This window comes from Branchiostoma belcheri, unplaced genomic scaffold (assembly GCF_001625305.1).
Source record: "Branchiostoma belcheri isolate BF01 breed outbred unplaced genomic scaffold, Haploidv18h27 scaffold8, whole genome shotgun sequence".
NCBI classification, from domain to species: domain Eukaryota; kingdom Metazoa; phylum Chordata; class Leptocardii; order Amphioxiformes; family Branchiostomatidae; genus Branchiostoma; species Branchiostoma belcheri.
Genome location: NW_017804464.1, coordinates 5,465,261 through 5,491,509, shown reverse-complemented (window position 1 = coordinate 5,491,509; position 26,249 = coordinate 5,465,261). Strand labels below are relative to the sequence as shown.

The following is a 26,249-nucleotide window of genomic DNA, read 5'->3' as shown; positions in this document are numbered from 1 at the left end:
CAAGGTAACTGTACTTAATATTGTACAAAGATTAAAGACAGTGACGCCGTCTCCATAGGCATATTTGGTTGTGATTTACTGAAATCTTCTGAGGAACATTTTTGAACAGTATTTCTAAGTTTGTTATAACTGGGTGTTATCTGTGTGTATAGTTCCATGCTACAGTCAAAAACCATAATTCATTAGGGATTATAAGAAAAGTAGTGCCAGAATTCGAAGGGCAGCAACCCAACCCCTCACAATTAAAGTCTAGGTATCAATGACTTGTTGTTGCAGAGTACTCTTCCGGAAACGTCAAACCAGAGAAGACTGTGTTTGGTGGGTATGGGAAGGAACCGGGAAAACTTAGGTCAGCCGCTGGAGTGGCCGTGTCTGCCGACAATGAGATATTCGTCAGTGAAATCAGGAACAAGCGAGTCCAAGTCTTTAACAAGAATGGGGTCTCTCTCCGTCTCTTTCCAACCATAATGCCGGGTAAAAAAGACCAAATAATGTACCCTCATGACGTTGACGTTGATAAAGATAGACATGCGTGGGTAGTGGGGAAATCAACCGATTCGAGTCTAAGCGACGTTTACGTGGTTCAGTACAGTCGCGATGGCCAGCCATTGAGTCAGATTGACATTCAGCGGCATGCCGTGTCCCCAAAAATCGCGATTGACGAACGAAACAACAAAATCATCGTCTTAGCTTTAGACAAAATCTCAATATATCAACCCAACGGCTCGTTTGACAGAAGTTTCGGCAAGGACAATGTCAATATGAAATACGTCACAACAGGAAGGGAGGGAAACATCTTTATTACTGACTATTTATATTCAAAAGTCTACGTGTATAATAACTCGGGAGATTTGCTTTTCACCTTCCGTACATTCGGCAGTCCAAAAGGCATTTGTACGAACAGAAGAGGTCAAATCTTTGTGGCAGACGCGACAAACTCGCGGGTTGACATGTACACAAGCCGCGGGGAGTTTATCCGCACCGCAGTTAACATTAAGAACCCATGGGCTATCGCCTTGGGACCTAAGGGGGATTTGGTGGTAACGAATGTATACATCTCTACTGTGACAATCTTCCCCCCGCAAATGCTACTGCACGGAGCCTAGCACTGCATTGCACAATATGGCAAATACCATAACATGAAAAATTACACCACGTACTCCAAAAGATTTTAATTACGTAAAAATCATACACTTTCGGAAAATTTTACCTCAAACACTGAAGCGCCGCTGCAATACCCAAAACAGCCACTAGGAGGCTCATTATCAAACTTGACCTGCATCTTTCTTGTCAAGTTCTTAGTAACCACTAAATACCATTAACAACCATCTGCGTTTTCTTAAGGCTTTTGAGGCCCGCGCCAACTTTCATCTCGGATAGCAACCGAACGGCTTGCGCTAGAACCGTCAAATGTAGTGACCTCCTAAAAATATTTGGCAACAATTTCATGTTAATTAGATAAGTTCCTGATTTTTCGTGTTGCAATGGAAACGGGTTTCTGACAGGCACTTTTTTAAAAAATCAGTAATTTTGGCTCAAACATAAAATTTTTCTAGGTTTTATGTTTTAATTAGGTAAATAAATTTTATTACTACATCATTCTCTAAAGATTTAGTGGCCCTACGATAAATAAAATGGTTGTTGAGTTACAGGGGGCGGCCTCAAAAGCACCCCCCCTCGCCACGGTCTGAGCATGCCCAAAAAAGCCCGGTGAATAGGTTAAAATGAATCTTGTTGGGGTCAGCATATCAGTACACGATGTATTATTGAATTGGTCGTTTGTACTCATGTGACTGTGGTTAACGTTGTTGATCATTATAACTTTAATGCAAATTAATAAATTTAATCAATGTGCACACTTGTGTGTGTTAGCTGCAAACATGTAACGGCACTAGTGCTGTTTGAAGAAAATGTTGACAATATTATTCTATGATAACATGCTTCGTATCTCTGATCTTAGTGGATTAAAACAATAGTAATGGTTTATCCAGTATACAATGTAACTGGCCGAATTTTAGCCTTATTTGAAAGTTAGTGGTGTACCGTACACCTGAGTATTTTATAACTAGACAGACCATTGAAAGTGCTATTGTAACAACTAAAGATTAATTCTTAGAACACGTGGTGGACGTTACGTAACAGAATATTGACAAAAAATATGGTGTGCCAAGATAGTCGTCTACTCGTTGTTTGTTAGTCTGTGCATAGTCTTATCTTACAATGAAATAAGTAAGGAATGGCTATGATTTCAGAAGTCCATAAGATATCAGAAATATGTTTTAGAAGTAGCAGTTTAAATGCTGTTTGAAAGTTACTGAAAGTTACTGTGGCAGAAAGTTACCGTAACAGATGAAGTTACTGTCATTCAGACTTTTCATTAAGCCTTATTTGAAAGTAAGTGGTGTGCGTAGTATTGAAAGTAAGTAGTTGTCTACTCGTTGTGTGTTAGTCAGTGAACAGTCTCTTCTCTTACAATGAAATAAGTATATGGGATGGCTATGATTACAGAAGTTCATGAGATAGCAGCAAAATGTGATTGGAGTAGAAGTTTAAGTGCTGTTTGAAAGTTACTGAAAGTTACTGTGGCAGAAAGTTACCGTAAAAGATGAAGTTACTGTCATTCAGACTTTTTTCATTAGGCCGAATTTCAGCCTTATTTGAAAGTGGTGTAACGAACACCTGAGTATTCGGTAGTATAGTAGTAATTTAAGTACTAGTAGTTTAAGTGCTGTTTGAAAGTTACTGAAAGTTACTGTGGCAGAAAGTTACCGTAACAGATGAAGTTACTGTCACTCAGTCTTTTCATTAGTGACGACTGGTTGCCTAGTAGGCATCATTATTCATGTTATTGATATTGCCTGCTTGGGTTGGTTGTCAATTTAAAATACTGATTGTAAATTGCTGAATACTCACAATAAAGCAATATGCACTGATTGCTTTTTTGTCCAGTTGCCTCAAGTTGGAAAATTTGCATCATATTTCACAAAACATAAATTAAATATATATGTACTAATTTTATTTGTTAAAGTATTGTTTTGCTTCTGCAAAATATGCGGGGCACTATAATTCTCTAAATACTCTAATTGCAGACTACCTCTCACTTTTAAAGCATAGTTTGTCCTGAACAATATTGACATTGCATATTCATGATATTGTGACATAGAAGATGACAACAACTATGTACATGTAGATAACAGTGATAATGCCCTAGGGATCAGATTATTTCTACAGATTTCTGCAGAAATCTCCACCCCATGCAGATATATGTTTCTGGAAACAAGTAACATACATTACAATCAATTACCATTGATACCATTTGGTAGCAGGGAATCATCAAGCAAGTGTGCTACAAATAAAAAGGCAGGCATCCAGGCTAGATGAATTCCATATCCAAACAGGCTCCTACTGTCTAAGATTAGTGGGCACAGACCACTATTTCCAGTCCATATTGAAATTATGGAAAACATCTAAGAACTGAGCTGTCAAAAATCACCTACTTGAGTGTCCACTACTTGTAATGAGTAGTATCCACACATACCAAGAAAAAGGCTGCTTTCAGTTGGTTTGGATTGTGCTTGTTAAAGGTGTCTCAGAATGGGCCTTCTGGGCAGCATGAAATAGTGACCTTTACTCTACTTCTAAAGAGGAACACAAGACACCTCCTTCTCCTTCCCCAGCCGAGGGGTGTCCGTGAAGAACACTTCCTTGTAAGGGACATGCTGCTCAAACAACAGGAGCTGTGGGAGGGGGGCAGAAATATTAGCAACACACACATATAATATGTGAATCTATCATGATAGTTCATCTGTGTTGGTAGTTACATGTTTAAAGTTAAAACTTTTGGTCCAACACAAAAATTCTGGTCGAAAGCTCTAGGTGAGAGAATTTTAGTGTTGGACCAAAAGTTTTAACTTTAAACAATATGTGGATCTGATGTATCGACTGTGACAGGAGCTGGCATCGTTTACCTGATACCATTGACCCAGACCGAGTGATGACGTCACACTTCAGAGAAGCCATGTGACATGCCTTACTGGGTCAGTCTATTGAAGAAGACCATAGTGACTAGTCGAAAGCTCTAAGTGAGAACAATCCTTGTGTTGGAACAAAAGTTTTAACTTCAATTCCAACATCGATGAACTTTCTTGACAGTACATAGATGTATAGTTTGTAGTTGATCTTGATCATGATACAAAAGTGGAAAAAATTTATTACAGTAGTGTCATAAAGCCTTTTATACTTTATACTTTATGGGTTATAAAGCACATAGATTTTACACAATGTTGGGGAGGTTTTCCACAATGTTTAAAGTTTGCACATGAAGCCATGATTACAATTATTGTAGCGCAGGTAGTAATGTATTGGGATTTATATTAACAACATTTGAAGATTTACAGTAAATTAAATAGCAGTTATATTGATAAACTTAACCTGATTGTCTCCTTGCTTGAGGAATGGTGCAGGGACATATAGTGTCTCCTGAGGTCCGATGTGCCAGTACCTCCCCCAGATTAAAACCATTCAAGATTGCCACACCCTTCCCCCAACCCTACCAAACAAGTGTACAGCTTTAACAGGCACTAATTAAAGCTTCAGTATTACATGTATGTGCAATAATGAAAAATAACTGTACATATACATTCAAAAGAATGTATCACTGTAACATAACACACAGTTAAATTAATTTTGGCTGATGTTTAATATTTACATATTTAAGTAGCATTTAACATATTTGTGCATAAGATCAAAATCCATGCATTCAGGGATGGCAGACTTCATCCCCTTTCCCTTAATGCTTTGAGACCATTATAAAAAAAATTGAGAACCATTTTTCTTATGTTTAATAAGAATTCCTGACAAGTTTCTGAAAAATTACAGAAAAGTTTCTGAAAAAAATTTCTGAAAAAAACTTACTGAAAAAATTTCTGACAAAAATTTCTGAAAAAAATTACTGAAAAAAATTCTGAAAAATTGCAAAACTAGCCCTTCTCACCTTCTTCATGTCCAGAAATGTGTCCTTCGGGTCTTCGGGGATGGAGAAGTTGATCAAATGGAATGATGGGAAGGGTATTTCTGCTGCATCAGTCAGTTCCTTCCAGTCTGGGTGACTCCACTAACCTGAAAATACGGATATTTTTTTTCTTCTTCAATGAATTAAGTCTTTTTTTTATTTTCGCATTAACTGGAAGCAAAACTGGACTTGCAGAGTCAATTTTCTGTTCCTTCTTTTAATGTAGTTTCAAATGAATCCAATTCCATAGCTGCATTAGTGATATCTTTGAAGTTTGAAGCAAGAAATTGTGATGCCACTGATGGAAAAGATTTGTATCTCAGCTGGTTCTACCTATTTTCACCAGAAATAAAAACACCTCACTGACATGTAGTTTGTTTCTGGGCTACTTCAAACACTCAGCAATTATTCAAAAATGGACATGGTTAGATAGAAAAGTAACTGTCAACATCAGACAGATTTCCTCATCCAGAATATTCTTTTTTTTTTTGTTTTGTTGCTATGAAATTGCATTGGATACCTTTAAATTCTGAATACATGTTGATTTAATGGAAAACCCTATGTTCTGACAAAATTATAGCACTTTACATGTTTATTCTGGGTTCGTGGTGTTAAACTTTGGATGTGCAAGCAAAGCTGGCCATTGGTTTGAAGAACATTTTCATTGAACAGGCCTATCTGGTACATGTGCAGGCCTACATTTTGTACCTTGTTTGGAATTCTGGCTTGAGCTCCAGAGGGAAGATTTCCCATGTCTCTAGTGGGGCAGTGTTCAGCAGTACCTCTCCTACAAGTCCTGTGTAAAACAAAAGGAATACATCACACATGTATAAGCATAGAAAATGCAATTAATCAAACTGCAAAATGCTTAAATATAGAATGTGTCAAGAGTCAATAGTTTGTTGTGACCAAAAAACACTTAGTATAATAATATTAAGTATAATAAAAGTTTTTTTTAAATTATCTAATGTGTAACATACATGTAAGTCAAGAAAAATATCATATTTCTTTGAGGTCCATGGAAATGGACATAGGCACCAAACCTATGCATCGTGCACGGGAAACCTTTTTTGAGATCCAGGTCTCAAAGGATACATTGAAACATTGCCATAAAGATAGAAAATCCATTAAAAGCACTACATAGTAAAATAATAGCTGCATGCAATGTACAATTTTTGAGTCACTTTTTTATTACCATAATGATATTTAGATAAATGTTCTCTACTGGCTTCTATGCTTGAAGCAGAAAAACTGATATCAGAAAATGAGACTTTTGTGATCCTTTTTAATTTACTTTTATATGTCATTGAATACACAGAATTTTGTACCTTTCCTTTGGTCCAACAGTGCATCCCCCCTGTTCACTCCAGTCACACTCTCCAACACAAACTTCTTGACTCCGTCCATGGTCTGGGCAAAGTTTACCCTGCCCTGGTTCTCTACTAGGATGTCCAGAATGTCGTTCTCCTGAAATAACAGAATCCTGCTTTAGAGAGTCAAGAGACTCTTTCTACACAACCAAGTCTTGTATTCAGCTGACGTTTTGGTGGCCATCTGTCACCTTCCTCAGGGTAATTCTGACTGGTTCATAATCACAGGGTCACCAAAATGTCTGCTGAATACTTGGTTGTGTAGAAAGGGTCTCTTTACTCACTGTGACTTACCAATCTGATAAAACTATTCAATGCCTGTTTAAGAGAGTTTACGAAATATTATACACTCAGTCTATCAGATTCTGGTCAAACGTTATGAAGTAAAGAATAAGTGCATTACACGGTCAACCAAAAAACACAGATAGTCAGTTTTGTTCTAGTATTTATTGCCTTCCCACCACAAATACATGACACCATGAATATGCATTTTTTCTGCTACAGAGTTGTTTCAAATACAAACTTTCTTACAGTACAGTACTACAAAAACATATTTCCATGGCTACTACAAAAATTAAGGAGGTTAAGGACTAGTAAGAGTGTGTTTATTTTGTATTGTTTTGTTTGATTTTTCTGTTATGTCATTCTGTATCATATGTGATATCGTAACATTGCATACTTTTGTTGTTAATCGTCCTTTGTATACCCAGCATTGCCTGAAAAACAGGTTGTTATGAGTATTACTGCTGGTGAAATAAATAAACTGAAACTGAAAACTTTACCTTCAACCCTGACAAAGTGATCTCTCCAACTCTCCAGTTCAGCATGCCTGACTCCTTACCATTCACAAATATCTGCAAGGGTAGAAAGACGAAAAACTATTTGATTTTTAGAACAAAATAAATGCAGGTTTATCAGACACAGGCCCATACTTACTAGCTTTATAGCCAATCCTAGGCCTTTGTTTTATAGCTTTGTCTTTGCTGTGTGCAAAACGTACAGCGATTTTGTACAATCTCAATATATTCTTATATAATTAGCCAAGTATGACATAGGTATTTTGTATGCATCCCATCTTAATGTGCAAACTTTACTTGGGGTTGATTGTAGGGGTTGAAAGCTTAACCTTCAAGAGAAAAACCCCGTCAACGTATGCACAATATGTTCAGCCATTTGCTGGCTTGCTATAGGAAGTTGACATTGACCAGTTGCAAAATGTCCTTTTCTGTACTATTATAAGATCAACTGGTTTAAATTGTTTCACTTGACACTGTAAGGATTTTGGACACTGAACAAAACTAAATTTTAAGAGAGGTGAAGGAAGCCATATACAATGTACATCAGGGCCCATCACTCTTTATTGAACCACAACGGGGGCTGACTTCGTATACCAGATACCTTTGGCCAGGTGTTGACGTCACACTTCAAAGAAGTCACGTGACAAGTCTCACTGGGTCAGTCTACTGAGGAAGACCAGAGTTACTGGTCGAACGTGCTAGGTAAGAGAACTTTTCTAGTGTTGGACCAAAAGTTTTAACTTTAAACATGGTTTAAATTGTATATTTTTATATTTCCTGGTTTATCAGAAAGCTTAAAGCTGTAAACTGACCTGAGCTCTGTCTCTGACATCACACTTGAGAGTGACAGACTCTGTGGCCGGTGTGTGGGTAAGTTTGTGCCTGTACAGGATGTAGCCATACGACTGCCCGTTGTCATTGTTGATGGGGAGCATCTCCATGGACATCACCTTCTCACTCCTGATTGGCTATAGAACATGATTGGATTGGATTTTATCATCACTGTCTCACTACTGATTGGCTATGGAACAAATGACATCATGTACATGTACGTGATTTGATGTATTGAAATTGTAACAATTAGTATACAATATACGTGGGACAAATGCAGCTGTTGCTGGTGTTGTGTCCCACATCATCATCATCATCATCTATATGTGTCCCACATATAGAAACAAATACAGGACTAATATACATGTAATATAAGTGAAGAAAGTTGTGCCTTTCCCAAGGGCACAAGATGGGTGGCATTTCATGACTCAAACCCGGGACTTCTTGGTTCTCAGTCGAGCACTCTACCACACGACACCTCCATTAACATGATGTTATCAATTCAGCTATATTTTTGGTTAAAAGAGTATATTCAAATTCAGTACCTAGTGCAAAAAGTGGACTAGGGCAAATCTGTATGAGCTTGTATATGAGCTATGCAAGAAGAGAAAATTACATGCATGGTTGTAATCACTATATTATTATTAAGAGAGTTCAGTTTATGTTAGAAATCTTTTAATTCTATAATTCTGTTGTTGTATAATTATGTAATATTTAAGTGGACTCCATGAAGACTAGTAATTGTAAGAAACCAAACCAAACTAGAGCATAACAATTTAATACAGTCACTTACCTCCCCCAGCACCTTTAAGGCATCTTCAAATGTGATGTATTTTTCAACAGGAAATGGACCTGAAATCATGTTATCAAAAACAAAGTAGACTCAGAGGTGAATGAACAATTTACTGTAATTATGTAATTATATAGTTTTGGAAGAGGAAAAAGATTCTTCTATGTTATTAGAGATGCCAGTTTATCTGATTCTACCAACCATAGCTGCTTTTCTCTGTAGCTGGTGGAACATCAGGCAACTCACTTGGAACTGTAAAAATTAAAAAAAAAGTTAATATCCACAATTTCCTTCAGTTAGTATTATATATAGTATGACACAAAATAAAATACTTCCTTTTTGCCTTGAAAATATTTGGAAAATGTCACAATTTCCTACAAAATAAAATATGCTACTAAACATGGATGAAAAGTGTAAGAAATTGCATCAAATCTCACACAAGTATCCTACCTGCTCCCTCCATTGCCAGTGTTTGCAGGAGTTCCCTTGTTTTGTGGTACTTTGGGGTTGGATCCCCTGCTTCTGACAGTGGAGCATCATAGTCTGAAATAGAAATTTCAAATATGTGTATTTTTTATTCATTTTATTTTTAATCAGGTGTTAAAAAAATCGTTCAGTTTCTCAGGTTTGCAGTATAGAAATGACAGCAAAAATATAAACATCTATAATTTCTTTTCTAAGTTCAATTCCTAATAGATATTACAACTTGAAACTTGAAATAAAATGTAGTTTATAATTTTTTAACTATCACTAACCGTAACTGGTGACATCTGGTTTGTACCCATTGATGTAGTTGGCTCCGTTCATGAAGCCAAAGTTGGTGCCTCCGTGGAACATGTAGAAGTTGACAGAAGATCGTAGCCTCAGAATGTCTCCTAACAACTGCTCAAACTCTGAGGAATAAAACATGATGTTTACATAAAATGTATTAGCTGTCATATTTGTTAGTGATTAATGCTCAAAGTTATCACCACCTCTAGTAAGGGAGCCAGTGAAAAGATGCATAATATTAGACTGAATCAGCAACAACTTCATGTTAATGAATAAAAGAATATGAAAAAGTTTAGACTGAAAATAGATGCATTCCCAAATGTGCAAGTATACAATGTATGTGTAAATATGTACTAAATAAATTGTATTTTACTTTTGGAAATGCATCTATAGCAGCAATACCTGTGCTGCAGTGCAATGTGAACCAGTCAGAATTGCCCTGAGGAAAGTTACGAGATTATGGCTTCCAAAACGTCCGCTGAATAAAAGACTTGGTCGTGTAAGACAGAGTCTTTTTACTCAGTGACATAATTATTATTGTTTGCATGAGGGTAAATCATTCTTTATTCAATGAACAAGAAATATACGAAAACTCCAGGTCATGCCAGCCAGTAATGACCGAGCATGCAGGACAACATTAACAATGACAGCGACTATGACATACATTTAGATAACATTTATATTGATCAAACTTAGTAACAAGAGGTTTAAAATCTGGGATTAATTATATATCAATTGAACATTGTTTAAAAAAAGCATCTGTATTACTGTAGTAATTATTTCAATAAAACAATAGTATTACAAAGAGTATATTGCACGATTTGTGTTGTTTGGCTTATTGCACTGTGTAGGTCAGGGGTATTGCTCGACATGAATTACTGTTATTGCACGGTGTGTATACAAGGTAAAACATTACTATAATCACAGAACATCTACATCCCAACACGGTTCGTGTCTAGAGATCCAAATTGCATATGATGCTGTCAGTGCGGTACGGCTCATTGAAAAAGTTTTTAGGTAGTATAGTTAGACTTACTTTCCACATGTAGTTTGTGGTGGTCCCTGCCCCAGTGGTCAAACCAGCCTGACCAAAACTCCATCACCATCATGGGACGATTGGGCTGGACACACATGTAGAGGATTAAAGGCGCATGAGGATAATTTGAACCAGATTAAAAGACAACCATATACGTTGTAAGAGAGACAAAGACAGAGAGACAGAAACAGAGAGAGAGAAAGAGAGAGAGAGACAGAGAGACAGACTGAGAGACAGACAGAGAGACAGAAATTAGAGAGTGGTTTATTCAGCCTTTGCAGCACCAGTTTCTGTACACAAAGTTTAACACATCCTTCAAATAGTATCAGGATTTAAGTAATATAAATCACAAAAAAAGAATAAGAACAAATCCTGGAGAATCACTAATATCAGAACTTAAAATTCTATTCTTATTTATTTATTATACATGTATTAACAAATTTACATTTACTATCATTCAGCAAGCAAACACAATAATGTAATGTACTGTTGAGCATGTCATTACGCTGTATCTGGCACTTCAGGGGAAACCAGTTAATTTTCTATCAGAGTGGAAGATATACATGTATGTGACCTGGTAGCATATTATATGATATTATGTAAGTCAATGTCACATAATGAGAGGCTGTATATTAATTAGGTACATGTCAATATTAAACATTTCAAGAAATGCATTGTTACCTGGATCTTTTTGAGAGCACCCAGCTGTTTTTTGGGATTGAAGTTGAAGTTTGCTGTCATCAGCACTGTTTTGATAAAAGACAGAAAAAAGAAAATTTAGTTTTATAAACAACGAAACGTAAAGGTAAGCAACGAAAATAGAGCTGTGTACCGGTACGCAGTACCGATACTGTACCGGAAAAATTGATTAGGTACAGGTCCAAAATACCTACTCCCTCAGTACCGGTACTGTACCTAAACAATTTCACACCAATTTTATGCCTATTTGTGACCTCAAATGTGTATAAAGGTGGTTAACAATGGGTCCCTGTGTAAGGACAGTGTGTTCATGAAAACAAAACACTTAGTTTTGCCTATATTTTATCTGAGCATTCGCCATAAACAAAGAATAAACCTTAACTATCAAGTTTATTTACGTTTTTTTGTTATTGAAGGAGTTCAGAAGACCATATAAATTGGTCGAATTGTTCAGGTACAGGTTCAGGTCCGGACCTGTACCTAAACCTGTGTACCTGTACCTGTACCTGTACCTAAAATTTGTTTAGGTACACAGCTCTAAACGAAAACAACATCAAAGAGGAAATTCCTATTTGTCATATTCGTTACACTCAGGCCATACATTTGAATTTGTTGGTTCTCAGATTTTTTACAAAATATTTGATATTATAATTATTATTTTTATATACTGGAAAAAAATCTATTGAAAACAAAGCACGAGGGCTAAGTTTATGCCTTGATGCACTTTTTATGGTCTGAGAATACATGATTTGAATTACATGTGATTAAGTTTTTCTACATGTACCAGCCCTCTGCTTTTGTTATGTCTGCTGCTTCCTTCATTTTCACCTTGAATATCTGAGAACCGAGTAATTGAATGAATTTGGCCAAATACTGAACAATAACACCTGCAATCATTGTTATTGTATCTAACCATGGATTATCACGAACATATTTAATGTTCATTTACTAGTACATATTTTAAGGTTGCATTAAACAGTTGCAGTGATTTGTAGAATTGGTTCCTTTTCTCGCTGTTTTTGTGAAAGAATTGAAAAAATTATTGCAGTAATGGTTAATATCATTAAGTTATAGAATATACAATCAAGTAACCTTTCCTGCACAGATGGCTGTTTGATGATGTTTGCATTATCAACCGTGACTTGTATCAAAACAAAAGATGGAAAGAAGCAAAAATTAAAAGACTTTGCTTCCTGACAACTCATTTTAAGACAAGAAAGGGACCAGAAAGCAATTAAGAAAATAAGGCCATACCAATTTAATTTGTTGGTTCTCAGATTTTTTCAGAAAAAATATGAAGCGAATGAGGGTGCAAAAAAATAAAAATAAAAACAGGTCTAGGCATCCTATTATTATAATAGCCTCAAATGCTACGATAGGAGCCACCAAGTCAACACAAAAGACTCCATTGATATTTTAACAATGAATTTTGAACTTTTAATCAAACAACTGCATTGATAGATAGAAAAACTGTAGCAACTAGGAAGAAAAGGACTGTCCTCAACTGTTGGGGGCATAACATGAGCATATTTGGGTTGATTCAGAACAAGAATCTTTTTTTTTTCAAAATCAGAAAAACACAAAGAGGCGAATCCGAGAACCAACAAATTAAATTGGTGTGGCCTAAACTGAAGATTTCTAGTGAGGCCACACCAAGTAAATTTTATGGATGACGTCCACGCGTGCATTGATTTTGGCTTGTTCCTAGAAAAAAAACCCAAGAAATTCCGCTTCCTGTAACTATGACCAAAGTGTCACAACAGTGCCACAAATCGTCAGATTGACGTGAAACCCGTAACGCGAAGACAGGACAGGACGACAACTGCTGTTCCACCTGATTTATTGCTGTTTTGATGATGAATAAAAGACTCTTGCTTGTTACACTGTGTCACCTGATTCAATTTGTGTCCTAACATTTGTCGTCTCTCAGTATTTTTCTAATCTAGGCCTCTTGTTTTTAGGGCCCTTCTTGTTTTTTTTTTTTGCCCTCTCGCATTAGATTTAGGGTCTCCAAAGGACGTCATCCATAAAATTTACTTGGTGTGGCCTGATCTAAAAAGAGAGAAATCAAGCAGAAACCATCAGCCAAAATCTAATCCTTACCACCAGGGATGCGGCCTTTGTTGAAGCCCCAATCATTGTCAGAAGTGAACAGAAGTTCACAAATGCCTCGACTTTCCATAGCCTATGGGCAAACAGAATAAATGAGCTAGAAGCAGAACAATTTAGTGTTTGAGCCTTCACCAAGGTGCCACCATCACCAGTCAAGCTGAAAACTGCAAGTTAGAGTGTTTGCATGTATGGGATGGTTAGTATACTTTGTAAGTAAATTCAGTTGTGTACATGTACATGCATGTTTTTGATTGCTAAGGTGTTACAGACTTGCAGAGTTTAGGCTCAAATAGATACAGTTTGAAATGAATTTTTAATCAAAAAGTAAATAACTGAAGCACAACATTGCAGACTTGCTTGGACTAAGGTTTTTTTTATCTTGTTTTCAAAGTTTGTGAAAATTACTTAAGTTTATCAGACTGAATATGGAAGTAGCTTTTTCAATTAATCTTAATGAAATTTTAAGAGGAATTTTTTAAAAAACAATTGTTGAAAAGCATTGTAGTTATCATATATATATAGACCTATAAAGTTTGTATTTTGTGTACCTATCATAGGCTGCCTTGGATACCAGCGCTATACGGTGAGTATCCAAGATTGATACATAAAATGAGACATAAAAGGTGAAAACATGCATGTACATGTACATGTTGGAGAGAAGGGTTAGTTACTGAAGTTGCTTATATTTCCTACCCCCTGGGATGCAACCCCTCGCCAATCTTCCAATGTCACCTCCATCAGAAGTCAGTAGTAGCTCCTCAATGCCTCTCTTTTGGATGGCCTATAACATTTCATAGATAAGCAAGGAAAGAACAGTGATCTGGAATTGTATTGTATAAAATTACATTTCTTAGCTATGTAGAGGGACTTGTGAACCTGGTGTCACCTCTCAGAAGATGAACTGACCTGGATTATAAACTATAAATTATACACTTTCCATAATTAAGCGTGGTTCTGTTTAGAACTATGTGAAGTTTTCAGTGCCAAGGAAAGATCTGTATATAGCTATGTGAAGTGTTCAATACCAAGGACGGATTTATTTACAACTATGTGAAGCGTTCCAGTACCATGAACAAGTCTTTTTACAACTATGAGAAGTGTTCAGTACCAAGGACATGTCTGTTTATAGCTATGTAAAGTAATCAGTACCAAGAGCAGGTCTGTTTACAGCTACATGTATATGAAGTGTTCAGTACCAAGGACAGGTATTTTTCATATCTATGTGAGATTTCAGTACCAAGGAAAGGTCTAATTACAACTATGTGAAGAGTTTAGTACCAAGGACAGGACTGTTTACAACTAAGTGAAGTGTTCAGTGCCAAGGACATGTCTGTTTACAACTATGTGAAGTGTTCAGTACCAAGGACAGGTCCGTTTACAGCTATATGAAGTGTTCAATACCAAGAACAGGTCTGTTTACAGCTATATGAAGTGTTCAGTGCCAATGACAGGTATTGTTCATAACTATGTGAGGTTTCAGTACCAAGGAAAGGTCTAATTACAACTATGTAAAGAGTTCAGTAACAAGGACAGGACTGTACACAACTATGTTAACTATGTTAAGTGTTCAGTAACAAGGACATGTCTATTTTTCGCTATGTGAAGTGCTCAGTACCAAGAACAGATCTGTTTACAACTATGTGAAGTGTTCAGTACCAGGGACAGGTCTGTTTACAATTATGTGAAGTGTTCAGCACCAAGGACATGTCTGTTTACAGCTATGTGAAGTGTTCAGTACCAAGGGCATGTCTGTTTATAGCTATGTAAAGTAATCAGTACCAGGTCTGTTTACAGCTACATGTATATGAAGTGTTCAGTACCAAGGACAGGTATGTTTACAATTATGTGAGTGTCAGCACCAAGGACATGTCTTGTTTACAGCTATGTGAAGTGTTCAGTACCAAGGACAGGTCTGTTTATTATTATGTGAAAGGTTGAGTACCAAGGACAGGTCTGTACACAACTATTAAAGTGTTCAGTACCAAGGAAAGGTCTAATTACAACTAATGTAAAGTAGTTCAGTAACAAGGACAGGTCTGTACACGACTATTAAAGTGTTGAGTACCAAGGACAGGTCTAGTTATGACTATGTGAAGTGTTCAGTACCAAGGACAGGTCTGTATACAACTATGTAAAGTGTTCAGTACCAAGGACACCTCTGGTTACAACTATGTGAAGTGTTCAGTACCAAGGATATATCTGTATACAACTATGTGAAGTGTTGAGTACCAAGGACAGGTCTGGTTGCAACTGTGTTGCATGTTTAGTACCAAGGACAGGTCTAGTTACAACTATGTGAAGTGTTCAGTACCAAGGACAGGTCTGGTTACAACTATATGTGAAGTGTTCGGTACCAAGAACGGGTTTTTTAACAATTACTCCAGAACTTGTCAAGTCTCTAGTGATTCTGTCCTACCTGTTTTACTGCCGTCAGATACTTGTCGTCCCTAGCGTAGGAACCATACTCGTTTTCCACCTGCACAGCAATGATGGGTCCACCTTCTTTATACTGCAAAACGAAAACACCAGAAATACCATATAAATCTGACCTTTTACAGTGATCTATTTGACATACAAATTTTAGTGTTTATCTTAAAGTGATCAACATGTATTATTGGGCCCCATACAAATCTGTCAATGCAAATAAAAATGCCAACAAACATCCCATTGTTATGATACATGTACCTGGAATGGTTTGACGATGGGTAGGAGGGCATCAAAGAACCTCTCCACTGCCTCCATGTAGGGTTGGTACGTGGTGCGAACCTGCATGTTTGGGTCTCTCAGTAACCAGCTGATGAGAACAATAGAAAAAACACAATGTAACAAAACAAAACACTTCAAATGTTATTGACTTATGACCATACTACAGTAATTATGTCCTTGGCTGTAGCATATCTTAAAACCCTTGTCCTGCGGAGCACAACAATTGCTGTTCTCCACATACAGTACCATCCATATACCACCCTGTATAGGTACAATTTGGGGGTATGCAACGCATCACACCGCAGCAAAATGCAATGAATGTGGAAGTAACTATGCCACTGCAGGGCAAAAAAAAATTTGGGGGTCTATGATCTAATTAAGTCATGAAATTATTGAAAAATGTTGTGCCAGGAATGAAAGCAGGACAAGGGTTAAAACAGGAAATCATAAATTTAAAGCAGACAGCAAATTTTTAACTGCATTCACTCCAGTAAACTAGATGTAAGTTAATTGAGGCATAAACCTGGTTCTAATAAGGCTTTGTTTTTATCCTCTTTTATTTTAGTAAGAACCATAAAACCTGTATTTTCATCCATAAACCAATACATTACTAGTATATTGGTGTGGCTTTTCAATGTAAAACACAGGCTTGACACACCTAGAAAATATGCCAATATAAAAAAATTTATTGAAAACGAACTGAAAATAAAGCAAATTAATCAGAAATGTACCACATGTACTTCTTTATGGCCTTTGCACCAACTTGCATTTTTTTGTCAACATGCATAATATCATAAAATCAATGTGCGTGTCATGTGTAGTTGGGAGGTTCATACTAGTACTATTAATGTTCTGATATTTTTATACCATCATTTATATCATACCCTGGCCGCGATAACGTTCGATAACGGGTTCCGGACCGGACCGTACCTTACGATACGGCCCGGTCCGGAACCCGTTATCGAACGCTTCCATGGCTTCCATAAAACGATTCGAACGCGTTTTGCCCTAACCGCTTGTGCCCCTTTCGAAAATTTGAATACAGAATCCGGACGTTGGAACTGATGCTGTTGCATTTGAGGGTTTAGGGGCACCAACTTTTGGCTCATATTGCATTGAAAGGCGCGTTTTCTTGGGTGGGTATGATATAAATAAAATACAACACGGTGTATTTCGCATCGCCCTCGGTCCCGGCCCTCCCGCGGTCGGGCCGATACCTCGGGCGATACGGAATACCCTGTGTTGTATTCTATATTTACCTGGGTAAACCTCCATAGTCCCACTCTGCACATATGTACGGTCCTGGGCGAAAGATCACCCACAATCCAAGGTTTGCTGCCTCACGGAGATATGCTCTAAAAAAAAGGATTGCAAATCTTGAAATATTGTAAGTATAGATTTATTATAATAATAGTTTAGTTAAGTTTAGTTAAGTTAAGTTAAGTTAAGTTAGGTTAGGTTAGGTTTGGTTTGGTTTGGTTTGGTTTAGTTTAGTTTAGTTTAGTTTAGTTTAGTTTAGGTTTAGTTTAGGTTTAGTTTAGTTTGTTTAGGATCTCCTTCAGTGTGAATTCCACACTACTCTTCCTGGAGTCCGTATATGAATAATGAGATAAGTATTTGGACCATTGCAAACCGGGCTTGCCACTACTCTTTTTCGAAAGATGCAGTAGGTTCTTTAACGTGCATGGGGTGTGGCTCTCCCCAAACAAGGGATCTCCATTTAACATCCTATCCGAGGTACGTCCCTAGCCAAAGCTAGTGTCTTTGATATACGTATGAAAAGCATTTGCTCATATTTCAGGAACAGGGAAGACAACTCACGCGATGTCCAGCATGCCTGTGAAGTCAAACTTGCCCTTCTCCGGCTCATGTAGGTTCCAGCACACATATCTACATGTGGATATAAATAATCAATCAAGAGGTGAGCTTTAGTTTCCATCTAAAGGGTTACAGCACAAATTAATTGTCATATACAAAAAAATTAAGAGTTCCAGTTCAGTTCAGTCCAGTTCCGGACTTAAAATGTTTAGGTTCAAGTAAAAAAAAAAAAAAAATTAAAGTCAATTAACCAATTCTGGACTTACCAGTATTACAAAAAAAAATCTGTGCTGCGAAATGAAACATTGACATTTTGCATCGTGAAGTGTCGGCCTCCATGTTATGTGACCACACTGTCTTAGGGTCCAGACTTACAAGTCCGGAACTGAACCTAAATGTGGGGTAATACTAATAGGTACACAGCACTACATGACTATATATATTTCATACATGATAGCACAGAAAAACACCATAGACAATCTTTGTTAAGTTAACACTGAAGTTAACTTATGAAACTTATCCCTATAAAACAGGTAAAGTATGAGTACTAAAGGCAACTGGATAGCTTTTAAAAACTGTCATTTGTAAACTGACTTAATCCCATTGCTTGTGTAACATTTCTTTAAGCTTGTGAATTAACTGATTATTTGTGTTATTACGTTTCCAAGGTGTTGAGTCCACAGGCTTTCAACTTGAGCATCCTGTCTCGCCAGTATTCTCTTGGGACCCTGGAGAAAATGGAGTACACAAGAATACTTTATTATCAAATAGTTATTATATTGGTTATTGCTTGGTTGTGTGTTTGTATGTTGTATGTGTCACATACAAGAAATATAGGACGTGTACTAGTACATATCTGTGCATGTGTGTGTGTGTGTGAGTGTGTGTGTTTGTGAGTTTGTGTGTGTGTGTGTGTGTTTGTGTGTGTGTAAGTGTGTGTGTCTGTGTCTGTGTGTGTGTGTGTGTGTGTGTGCGTGCGTGCGTGCGTGCGTGTGTGTGCGTGTGTGTGTACGAGGCTCCTCAGTCAGTTTGCTGGAAGACATTAAAAGTCCTGATTAGTGTAAGAAACAGGAGGAGTGAGTAGAAACAGATAAAAAAACCCTGGTCCCAGGCCGGGGTTCGAACCCACAACCTCCCGAACACTAAGCTAAATAGACTCTGACACTCCTGCCGAATCGGCTAAAAGGTAGCCTATACCCCCCCCCCCCTCCCCACTGTTAAAATCTCAGCTGGATTTTTCCAGCTATAGTACGCTGGTAGAGGCTAGCTATTCAATTCTAAAAGTTAGAAAATAACGTTTTACCTGAAATAGTGGATAGCTCCACTCAGTAGCTGTACAGGTTTTCCGTCTAGAGTAAAGTTCTCTCCCTCTGCTACCAGACCGGTTCTCTCCGTCCCTTCTGTCGCCATGTTGGAACTTAAGAAATATACTCTCTTTTTTTCGCCGAGCCAACTTTATACACTCAAGTGGGCGTTTTCATCAAATTAGATAGGAAAATAATATATGATAAACTCAGCTCAATTTCACTTGAACTACCCAAAATAGGACACAGAAAGACTGGGTACAATTTCTCAAGCAGCGTTTGCTCCTACTGTGAAGATTCTTAAAGTACAAAATGGACAAAGTCCACGTAAATTTGCAATAGGGGACAAAGTGCAACAACTTCTGAATGATTCGGAATCGTAAAAAGTCAAACAGCTGGCTCTGACGTCATTGGAACATTTCATTTCTATATAGAGAGTTTATAACTTTTATAAACATTAATTTATCCATATTAAATCTATTCTTTTGCATAACATACAGTCGGTAGGTACTTAAATTTAATTATTTGCTGTTTAGATTTCAGTCTTATGAACTGTCTACGCGAAGGATCTTAATAATTGAGAATTAAGAATTCTCATCCCTTTTAGAAAATGTAATCGTCCAGTGACCTCTCCAAAATGGCTGCCCACGTGTTGGAAGCGGCGCTGACCAGTGATACTTCTGGACAGTTGTGGAGCTCTTGTCTGTGGGATCTTCAGTCCGGCACGACTCTCGCCACGTACAAGGGAGACGGCAGCGGCCCGAGAGGCCTGTGTCTGCTCGGGAACCAGTACCTGCTGAGCGCCGCTAACAACAAACCGCTCATACATGTATGGGCTCTGCAGAGACGGGTAAGGCTCACTACTACTACAGTAACTAGTAGCCTGGTATCCAGTCTTACGTGATTGGGGGTATTGGGGGTGTTCAGGCAGGTTGTGTCTTCGGGGGCTCTAATAGCTTTCCCCGCCCAGTGCAACAGACCGTCCCGGTAGGAGAGTTACGCTAATGAGAGACAGTATGCTTGGGGATTTAGTTTCCCCCCCAACACTATGTTCGTATAGGGCTAATCAATCTCTCGTGAAATACACACCGGGAAACCTATGTGAGGCGGGCGGGACAGAGCTCTTTCGGCCCCGACCACGATCAGACTGGATACCAGGGTCGGTAGCCATTTTCCTACGGCAGCCATAGGTCCTTCACCCGCCTATCTAAATTACCACTCCAGGAAGTTGAGCCTAGGGGGAGTTTGGCTGGCCCTACAAAATTGTAGGGCCAGCCAAACTCCCCATGGGTTAGACTCTCAGACCTGGCACCCAGGGTATATGACTTTTGACCTAATTACCTTCGCCAAGAAGGTTATGTTTTCAGTAGCATTTGTCCGTCTGTTTGTTTGTCTGTCTGTGAACAGCATAACTTAAGAAGCTTAAAATGCATTGTCATGAAACTTGGTAGGTGGTTTATTACTAATATTAGGTCTTCATGTCTTTAAAAATTTGAAAAAAAATGGCACGTCACGAAAATTTTGATCATTTTTCTTCCCAGGACCATGTTCAACAGCGAATGGTGTGTGGCGGTCGGGTTTCGGCCATGGCGGTGTCACCTGATGGGAACTTTGTAGTCGCTGGCATCGCCGAGAAGATCAACATTTGGCAGGTAATATTATGTACAACGTTCTAACACACCTCATGCACTTACATGTACAAGAAGGTGTATTCTGATTGTCTTTCTGCATAATTGACTGTGACCACCTATTAATAAAAGTTTTTGAATAGATTTTGGTATGATCCATACTTTTGAGTAGTACGGGTAAAATTTGTCTGGTACGGGTGAGTTTCTTAAATGTTACTTCTAGTAGTATATTTACTTGCACTGGTACCAGTGCAGGTATGCAGAAAAAAAGTACATTTTAGTTTGAGCACTATCAATACTGTCTTGTACATGTATTTTACACAGGTGTGTACAGGTAACCTGTTGACTGCCGTGTAATACTGTCTTGTACATGTATTTTACACAGGTGTGCACAGGTAACCTGTTACAGTGTAGCTGTCCTATTAGCTATCCTGTTAATACTGTCTTGTACATGTGTTTTTACACAGGTGTGTACAGGTAACCTGTTAGCTGCCCTGTCAATACTGTCTTGTACATGTATTTTTACACAGGTGTGTACAGGTAACCTGTTAGCTGCCCTGTCAATACTGTCTTGTACATGTATTTTTACACAGGTGTGTACAGGTAACCTGTTAGCTTTCCTTTTAATACTGTCTTGTACATGTATTTTTACGCAGGTGTGTACAGGTAACTTGTTATCTGTCCTGACTAGACATTACCAGGGTGTGACCTGTCTCAGTTTCACAGACGATGGAAGTCACTTCCTGTCAGCCGGAGATGACAACCTGGTCCTCGTCTGGCCTCTTCACAGGTGAGACCCAGTCTGTCATTGGTCAATCCACTAATTGCCATCTTCTCATTGGCTAAACTGCTAAATGTAGTTCCAAAGGTGAGAGTGAGACCAGCCTGTGTCACACAATTTCTGTCAGGTGCTGCTAACTGATCCTCACTGTCCATCGCAACTACATTAGCAGTTCAGCCAATGAGAAGATGGCAGTTAGTGGACTGACCAATGACTGAGCCTCTTGAGAGAGTGACTGCATGTCCATCAAATATTTCTGATTTTTATGTTACTATTATACATTCTACATTTTGATATACTCTCATGTCCCGAATAAACATACCTTAGGCCTTAGCATCTAATACATGTACATCTTTGAGAACCATTCCTATTCTTAGAACTTCTTGTAATTATATCCTAATAATCAGTCCAACCTTTATTTTCATGAAAATGTTAATTCAGAAGAAGTGATTCATTTATGTACTTGTTTTAGTGAACTGATTTGTTTTTTCTGCTATCAGTGTCCTCTCAGGTGCCAGTACTGCAGTAGGCCATAGTCCGGAACCCAGGCACACCCTGTCACACCACTCCCTGCCTGTCACAGACCTGTACTGTGGCTGTGGTGGACTGCAGGCCAGGGCAGCGTCTGCATCTCTAGACCAGACCTGCAAGGTAAGAGACACTAGGTTCTGTTTTGAAATCTGACACTGTTAAGCCTCGGTCACAGCACGCAGATGCCCGTACGTGCATCTGCGTGCTGTGTACATGCAATGTAGGGGATCCGTGCGTGGTGAGTACCACCTTCGTACGGAATCCCACGGATTTGGGAGCACGCAGACACGCCGAAGAACTTTAAGTGCATGTAAAACTTTTTTTGCATGCGGTCTGCAGATTCACCACCCCTTCGTGCAAGTACGGGCGACGCGCGTACGTACGTAAGACGCACGTGTGAGTACAGCCTCCTTACGGTAAAGTTGCAATCCCACAGAGATCGTACGATGTAAGCATGTACAATTCACTTACCACTTGCGCAACGAACGATGCACGCAACCGCTTACAGCCAGACGTTGCGTGCAGACCACACTCAATTTAGGATTCAAACTTTGAGGAGAGGCAGTCAAGGTAACACTTCAAATATTTGGATACATTTAATTTATTGTTTTGTTTGTTTATGTTATTTTGTACATATTGTGATAGACAGAAAAATGTGTGCTTCTTTCCTGTATATGTACATTGTATAATGCTCTAAAAAAAGCTACACATAATATTTTTCTCCACAGTTATTTTAAGTCTCTTCAGGCCAGGTCCAAACCTAAACAGTTTCCAAACAAAATAGTAAATATTATATTTTGATATAAAAATGTGTGCTTGTTTCCTGTATGTGTAATTATGTAAAAAAAAACTACATATAATTTTTTTTTCTCCACAGTTATTTGAAGTCTCTTCAGGCCAGGTCCTTCTGTCAGTTTCGTTTGACGTCAGTATAACCTCTGTTACCATGGATACAGCTGAGACACGCCTCTTTGCAGGAGGCACCAACGGAAACATCCACCAAGTCAACCTGCACGCTCAGGTACAGCTTGTTTGTTTGTTTGTTTGTTTGTTTGTTTCTTTTGTATTGCATGACTGGTAAAGTGCCTCTCTAGCTAGGTGTGGCACATAATTTCTGTACTGTATGCAAGCTGTATAAGACCAAACTGTAAGGTTTGGTCTTTTACTCTTTTCAAGAAGTGATGCTCTCTTCAAACACAAAATTTCAGCTTTAAAGTGAACGGAAATTTACAAAATTACTGCCCTTTTTCGATTTCATGTGTCCACAATAATATTATCTACTCATGACAATGATGATGACATGCATAAATATTGGCGGATGTCGCCAATAGAGAGCATAACTAACCTCGGAAGATGACTGTAGTGGAGATGCCATTGTTAATGTACGGCACTAACCAGTTTCTTACAGCCCGAGATCAGATCTCGAGAGCGGATTTCAAAATGGCGCCGGTATTTGGAAAGTGGTCTTAGACTATTATTATGATCTACGGCTCTTTTTCCACTAGCCTAAGGATAAAATGTCCAGATTGAGCAGAATCAAATCAAATGCTTTTGATTCAGCAGCCTTAAATGAAAGTGTTTTTGATGCTTTTTCTGTTGGACTGTCACCAAGGTCATATCAAAGGATGGTTACAGTTAGATATAGATGGGCAAAAATACTTGCTCCAAGGCTAGTAATGCTTGCATGCACACATAAAGTTGTTTTGCAAAAAGTCCACGTCTTAATTACTCAAGGTACATTCAGTAATTATTTTGTCATTTTTTCATGCTAGCCTGTCCAGAGAGAAAAGCACATTGAAGACACAGATGATGACCAAGGTCAAATTTTCAAAGGACATGGGTAAGAACAAATAAAAGATATTATAATAAATATCCATTTCACCCATTAGTATGAGTACACTCAATTCACAACTTTCATCATTTTATACATTGCAACAGAGTGGTGTAATGAGTACAGCTTTACTTTCAAATTCCATCGCAAATTTACGTCCCAAAAAGTTTTTTCTTTTGTCATTTGCAAAGGGTTTAATTAAAAAAGAAATTGATGTGATAATCACATGAGTCATCCTAAAATGCTTTTTAAGGTTTAGTGTAAATTCTTAAAATGTTTGCAGTGGTTCAATTTGAAAATGTTTACCTTCACATCCTTGTTTGTTTATTTTATTTTATTTTATTTTTTGTTTGTTAGTAAACAGGTGACATGCTTGTCGGTCAGCATGGACGGCAGTCAGCTGTTGTCTGGGTCACATGACCACTCGGCCAGACTGTGGGACATTCCCAGCAGGCAGTGTGTCAGGACCTTCTCTCACAAAGGTAAAATAAAGGGGGAGGGGGGTGTTCAGGTCTAGGAAACACTGCTCAAAATTAAAGGTGGTCAATGGCCACTGGCCACAACAATTTAGGCTGGGACACTTTGGGACATTTTTGGGACAATAGAAAAATTATCAACATCAGAATGTCAGCCTTTCTTCTGTTTATCAGACACACATCCTGGCTTTTGGATCCATAAATGTCCCTTGCATTTTCTGTCTACTCTGCAATTATAGTGCATCTGGGAGTGAACATAAGCAAAATAAGGTTGACTCCAAGTTGAAGTCATACAATACTTGCCAAAAAACAGGTAATGGGACAGTTCATCCTCACTTCGGGACAATTGAAATTAATTTTTGGGACATTGCTGGGACAATCGAAAGAAAAGTTAATTTCGAGGCCTGGGGAAAAAAAATGTGTTTCATGTTTCTCAACCAACTCTACAAAAAACTGCTGACTCTAGTCTTTTTTGGGTGAACCCCAGCAATTAAGAGGCATAATTTTTCTAGCTAATCGACCTTTTTCTAGCTCCATGACCTGACACCTGATTGAAGAAATGTTAAATGTACAATTAGTTTTCCAACATTGATAATATGGAAAATATAAGTGTCCTCATGCAAGTTTTACACTCAACTGTATTGTATAACAGGGCTCATGACTGCGTTTAGTCACACATTCGCCCAGAATTTTTACGGTGCGATTGTAAATTAAGACCTTTGCCTACATAATGGCTGCAGAAATAAGCCGTAAGCTGAAAATAAGAGTTCCAGGCCCCGTTAGCTGACTGACACACCACCTAGCTCTTAACTTAACTTAAGTCCCAAACTATATACATGTAGTTCCAGTGAACCAGTACACAGCACTATTCACATACCATTTCAGGTCCAGTGACCAATGCCATGCTGCTGCAGCCCCCCTCCCCCATGTTGTCAGGCAGAGGGAAGCCCAGTGCTCTGCTTCAACCCTTCAAACGTCACCTTCACACTCAGGGACAGGGAGAAGACACAGAGGAAGGGACTAGAGACACTGTAGACATCAGATTAGGACAGTATCAAAAGGTCAGTGGTGAATTCCTGCATTCAGGTCTTGAAGCACTTGAATGTCCAGACTACTATGCATGGTGTACAAAATGGCTAATAAACTGGTGGACGTACCAACTACAGCCTGTCATATGTGTTTCACCAACTCTCACCAAGTACCAAGTACCTGCTACCAGCACAGAAAAGAGCAAGAAATAGTCATGCCTTCAAGGAGCAGTCAGTTATCAACCATTAGGATTGAGGTGTTCAAAAATTCATTCTTTCCTAGAAATGTAGAGTGACCAACTCGATGACCAACTCTCACCAAGTACAGTAGCCAAAGGGCATTATTAATGTTTAGAGTAAGATTTAAAGGTTAGGTGTAACAAGTCGTTCGGTGTAATGTAGCCAGCTGCCACTGTGCCATGTGCCTGCAAAGCTGGTATGTTACGCCGAAGGGCGGTTATACCGGCTACACAGATACAGATAGAGAAACTTGCTGTTGCTTAATTTTCATAGTTTCAGCAATAACCTGTTGAAATATGTACACATTTCCAATATGTGACTACTGCACTACAGAATAGTTTTAACAAACTTATTATATATAATAAATAGTGCAAAAAATCTAGTCTCCACCAGACTTCTTTTGCGGGGTGAATAAATCGTAGAAATCGGCCTAAAAAGGGTATTAATTGGCCAGAGAAGATAGCCGGCCAGAGAAGCTCCATTCTTGGC

The 26,249-nt window shown here is 38.3% G+C and overlaps 2 protein-coding genes across 2 annotated transcripts in view; one reads left to right on the top strand and one right to left on the bottom strand.

Moving 5' to 3' along the window:
• Nucleotides 1-2,721: 2,721 nt before the first annotated feature.
• On the bottom strand, nucleotides 2,722-19,614 carry LOC109486194 (beta-galactosidase-1-like protein 2). The gene is given in 21 exon segments (XM_019789909.1): nucleotides 2,722-3,737; nucleotides 4,432-4,506; nucleotides 4,508-4,549; nucleotides 4,994-5,108; nucleotides 5,711-5,807; nucleotides 6,340-6,478; nucleotides 7,164-7,235; nucleotides 7,991-8,146; nucleotides 8,803-8,861; nucleotides 9,001-9,051; nucleotides 9,250-9,342; nucleotides 9,555-9,692; nucleotides 10,607-10,691; nucleotides 11,288-11,352; nucleotides 14,111-14,198; nucleotides 15,834-15,926; nucleotides 16,103-16,211; nucleotides 17,383-17,478; nucleotides 17,945-18,013; nucleotides 18,601-18,669; nucleotides 19,245-19,614. Coding segments are annotated over 21 exon segments (1,917 nt in total). The 5' UTR covers nucleotides 19,352-19,614; the 3' UTR covers nucleotides 2,722-3,638.
• Nucleotides 19,615-19,856: 242 nt separating this feature from the next.
• Nucleotides 19,857-26,249, top strand: part of LOC109486197 (WD repeat-containing protein 18-like) — a 7,241-nt gene continuing 848 nt past the window's right edge. The window contains exons 1-8 of the mRNA XM_019789912.1: nucleotides 19,857-20,095; nucleotides 20,787-20,897; nucleotides 21,530-21,663; nucleotides 22,155-22,305; nucleotides 23,063-23,206; nucleotides 23,958-24,025; nucleotides 24,374-24,498; nucleotides 25,378-25,553. Of these exons, the coding sequence (XP_019645471.1) occupies nucleotides 19,883-20,095; nucleotides 20,787-20,897; nucleotides 21,530-21,663; nucleotides 22,155-22,305; nucleotides 23,063-23,206; nucleotides 23,958-24,025; nucleotides 24,374-24,498; nucleotides 25,378-25,553 (1,122 nt within the window). The 5' untranslated portion in view covers nucleotides 19,857-19,882. The remainder of the gene's footprint in view (nucleotides 20,096-20,786; nucleotides 20,898-21,529; nucleotides 21,664-22,154; nucleotides 22,306-23,062; nucleotides 23,207-23,957; nucleotides 24,026-24,373; nucleotides 24,499-25,377; nucleotides 25,554-26,249) is intronic.